Raw genomic sequence first — 2,642 nt, forward strand, 5'->3', positions numbered from 1 at the left:
CCTTCCCAGCTCCGTTCCCTTCCCTGCACACGCTCCAGCCCCTCAGTGTCTCTCCTGGCTGAGGGGCCCAGAAGTGCCCCCAGGGCTGGAGGTGCCCCAGCAGTGGCAGCACAGGGAGGGCACTGCCCTGGGGCTGGGACACACCAGGGCTGGCACACCCAGGGCCCATTGGCCTCCTGCCCCCCTGGGGTCACACCCAGCACAAACCCCACCCAGGGCTGGCTGGGACACGCTCCACGTACTTCTCCTTCTCGATTTCCATGGACAGCCTCTTCATGTCCGTGTCCTTGAAGTCGAAGGACAGGCTCTCGCTGATGAGGTTGAAGCTTGGCAGGTCTGTGGGCAGCGCTGTTGTACTCGAGTTCATGGACTGCTAAAGAGAGAGCACAAATGAATCACCTCGGGCCACACAAATGTGGCTACAGCACAGGTCAAATCACTGCAACACAAGCCCCGTGTCCCAAGCACCAGTTCAGCCTGGAGATCCCCTTGCTCTGTTCCCAATTTGCTCCTCAGTTCAGAGCTATTGATCCTCTGGGACCTTCATTCTTTGCAGTAATAAAGAGGAGACAAAACACCACCTGCCTTCAAAACCCATTGACAAAACTTGCTAAAATCGAGATTTTATCACTGCTGTGCCACTTGGGAGTCATCTGACAGTTATTTACCATTAAATCAGGCTCTTAAAGTTCAAGCTGTGAACAGGGGCAATGCAGGACCCTGTGTGACAGCAGAGTCCTGCACTCCACTGCTCCCCAAAGCAAAGGCCAACGTGACCCCAGGGATGTCATTCCAGCAAGGTCCGTGGAGATGCACCAGCACATTTTTACCTCCTCAGTAATTTACAGCTCCAGGTGTTTAGGAACTGCTAGATCCAGTTGGAAATGCTGAAATAACACAGGGAATCACTCCTATCCCACCCGAGCAAGGACCTGGGACTTTCTTCCTCCTGCAGAATGCTGTGACAACCCCCGCTGACACACACGCTGGTTTTATCTTCCCATGAAACAAAAATGACCCTTCTTCCTCTCAGTCCAAAACTCTGTCACACCTCTAACAAATGGGCTCATTAGGAGGAGAGGAGAAGCCCGATGGAGTCATCGCTCGGAACGTCGGATGAGGTGGCAAACAGGGCACACGTCAAGGGTGGCACGGCGGCATCAGGTGGGGCTGAGTCACAGCTGCTGCCAGCCTGCCTGGCCCTCCTCTTGGGATGTGAGAAATCCAGCACCCAGAAGGTCCCACACCTCCCTGCTGGCTGCTCCTTCTTGCTTTAAGGCATTCCTGTAATGTAAACGAGGTGCCACGCCAGGGAATGGCACTGCTGGGTACCTGCCCCGACAAATGACTCCCCTGAGCTGCAGCCGCTTCTTTCCTTCCCTCCTTTCTCCTCTTTGGAATCCTCCAGGCACTGTTTGCAGCTAGGTGTGCTTCAACATGACCTGCTAGCACTGGGGTGACAGATTTACTCTGCACAAGAACCTGGCTCTTCCCTCACCACCAGCCTGGAATTCACAAACAGCCAGGGCTCATTCCCAGGTCGCTTTCCCTGGACAAACCTTAAAGGGACAACATTTCATCCACCTGCAGAGCTGGAACACAAACACCTGGTACAAACATAAACAAGGCAGCACCTAAAGCTGCACTTGGCCTGGCTGGAGCATTCCAGGTGAGTTAAGACCCACATGACAAGGAGACTCAATTCCTTCCTCCCCTGCTAGAACGGAACACAAGCACATTAATTCTGGAGCAGGCGCTGGAAGGGACGGCTCAGCCCCTAAATTCCAGTCTCGGAGGGAAGGGGACAGGTCTGCCAAAGCACTTAACTGATTTAAATACTTGCATCCCATTGACATTCAAGTCCCTTCCCTGTAAGGCACACAGGTGTTCCCAAAGCCCTTCCCACGTGAGGCTCTCCCGTCCCTGCTGTGCAGGGAGCCAGGAGCATCCCAGCCTGCTGGCCTTCAAACAACCTTTAGCCTGGTTTTGTTTTTAAACCTCCACAAACAGCAGCAGTAAGGGTTGAGCATGAATTCAGTTGCTGCAGCCATTAAGTTTGGAGACAATTTGTCAGGGTTGCTACGGGCACTTCCTTCCCTTCCCTCCTTGCTCTGTCATGGAGCGAGGGAAAAAAATGGTGGAGGAGTCCAAGAGCAGCAGGAGTGAGGAAGAAAAAGGAAAAGAGCAAAGAAAGAGCAGGCTGAGGGCTCTCAAAGGCACAGGTCTGATATGTGGAGCAAAGCATTTCATAAAATCATAGAATGGTTTGGGTGGGAAGGGACCTCAAAGCCCATCCAGTCCCACACCCTGCCATGGGCAGGGACACCTTCCACCAGCCCAGGTTGCTCCAAGCCCCGTCCAACCTGGCCTTGGACACTTCCAGGGATCCAGGGGCAGCCACAGCTTCTCTGGGCAACCTGGGCCAGGCCCTGCCCACCCTCACAGCCAACAAGTCCTTCCCAATATCCCATCTCTCCCTGCCCTCTGGCAGTGGGAAGCCATTCCCTGTGTCCTGTCCCTCCATCCCTTGTCCCCAGTCCCTCTCCAGCTCTCCTGGAGCCCCTTTAGGCCCTGCAAGGGGCTCTCAGGTCTCCCTGGAGCCTTCTCTTCTCCAGGGGAACCCCCCCAGCTGTCCCAGCCTG

General features: G+C 54.8%; 1 protein-coding gene across 4 annotated transcripts in view; it reads right to left on the reverse strand.

Moving 5' to 3' along the window:
- Positions 1–2,642, reverse strand: part of NF2 (neurofibromin 2) — a 47,288-nt gene that overhangs the window by 12,021 nt on the left and 32,625 nt on the right. For 3 of the 4 annotated variants that reach the window (XM_027905712.1, XM_027905713.1, XM_027905710.1), the window contains one exon: positions 243–373. In XM_027905712.1, coding sequence (XP_027761513.1) covers positions 243–373 — 131 coding nt within the window. The remainder of the gene's footprint in view (positions 1–242; positions 374–2,642) is intronic. The other variant, XM_027905711.1, reaches the window with a different exon arrangement.

The sequence above is a fragment of the Empidonax traillii genome, unplaced genomic scaffold (genome assembly GCF_003031625.1).
Source record: "Empidonax traillii isolate 1590-97213 ecotype Southwest subspecies unplaced genomic scaffold, ASM303162v1 scaffold1197:size200652, whole genome shotgun sequence".
NCBI classification, from domain to species: domain Eukaryota; kingdom Metazoa; phylum Chordata; class Aves; order Passeriformes; family Tyrannidae; genus Empidonax; species Empidonax traillii.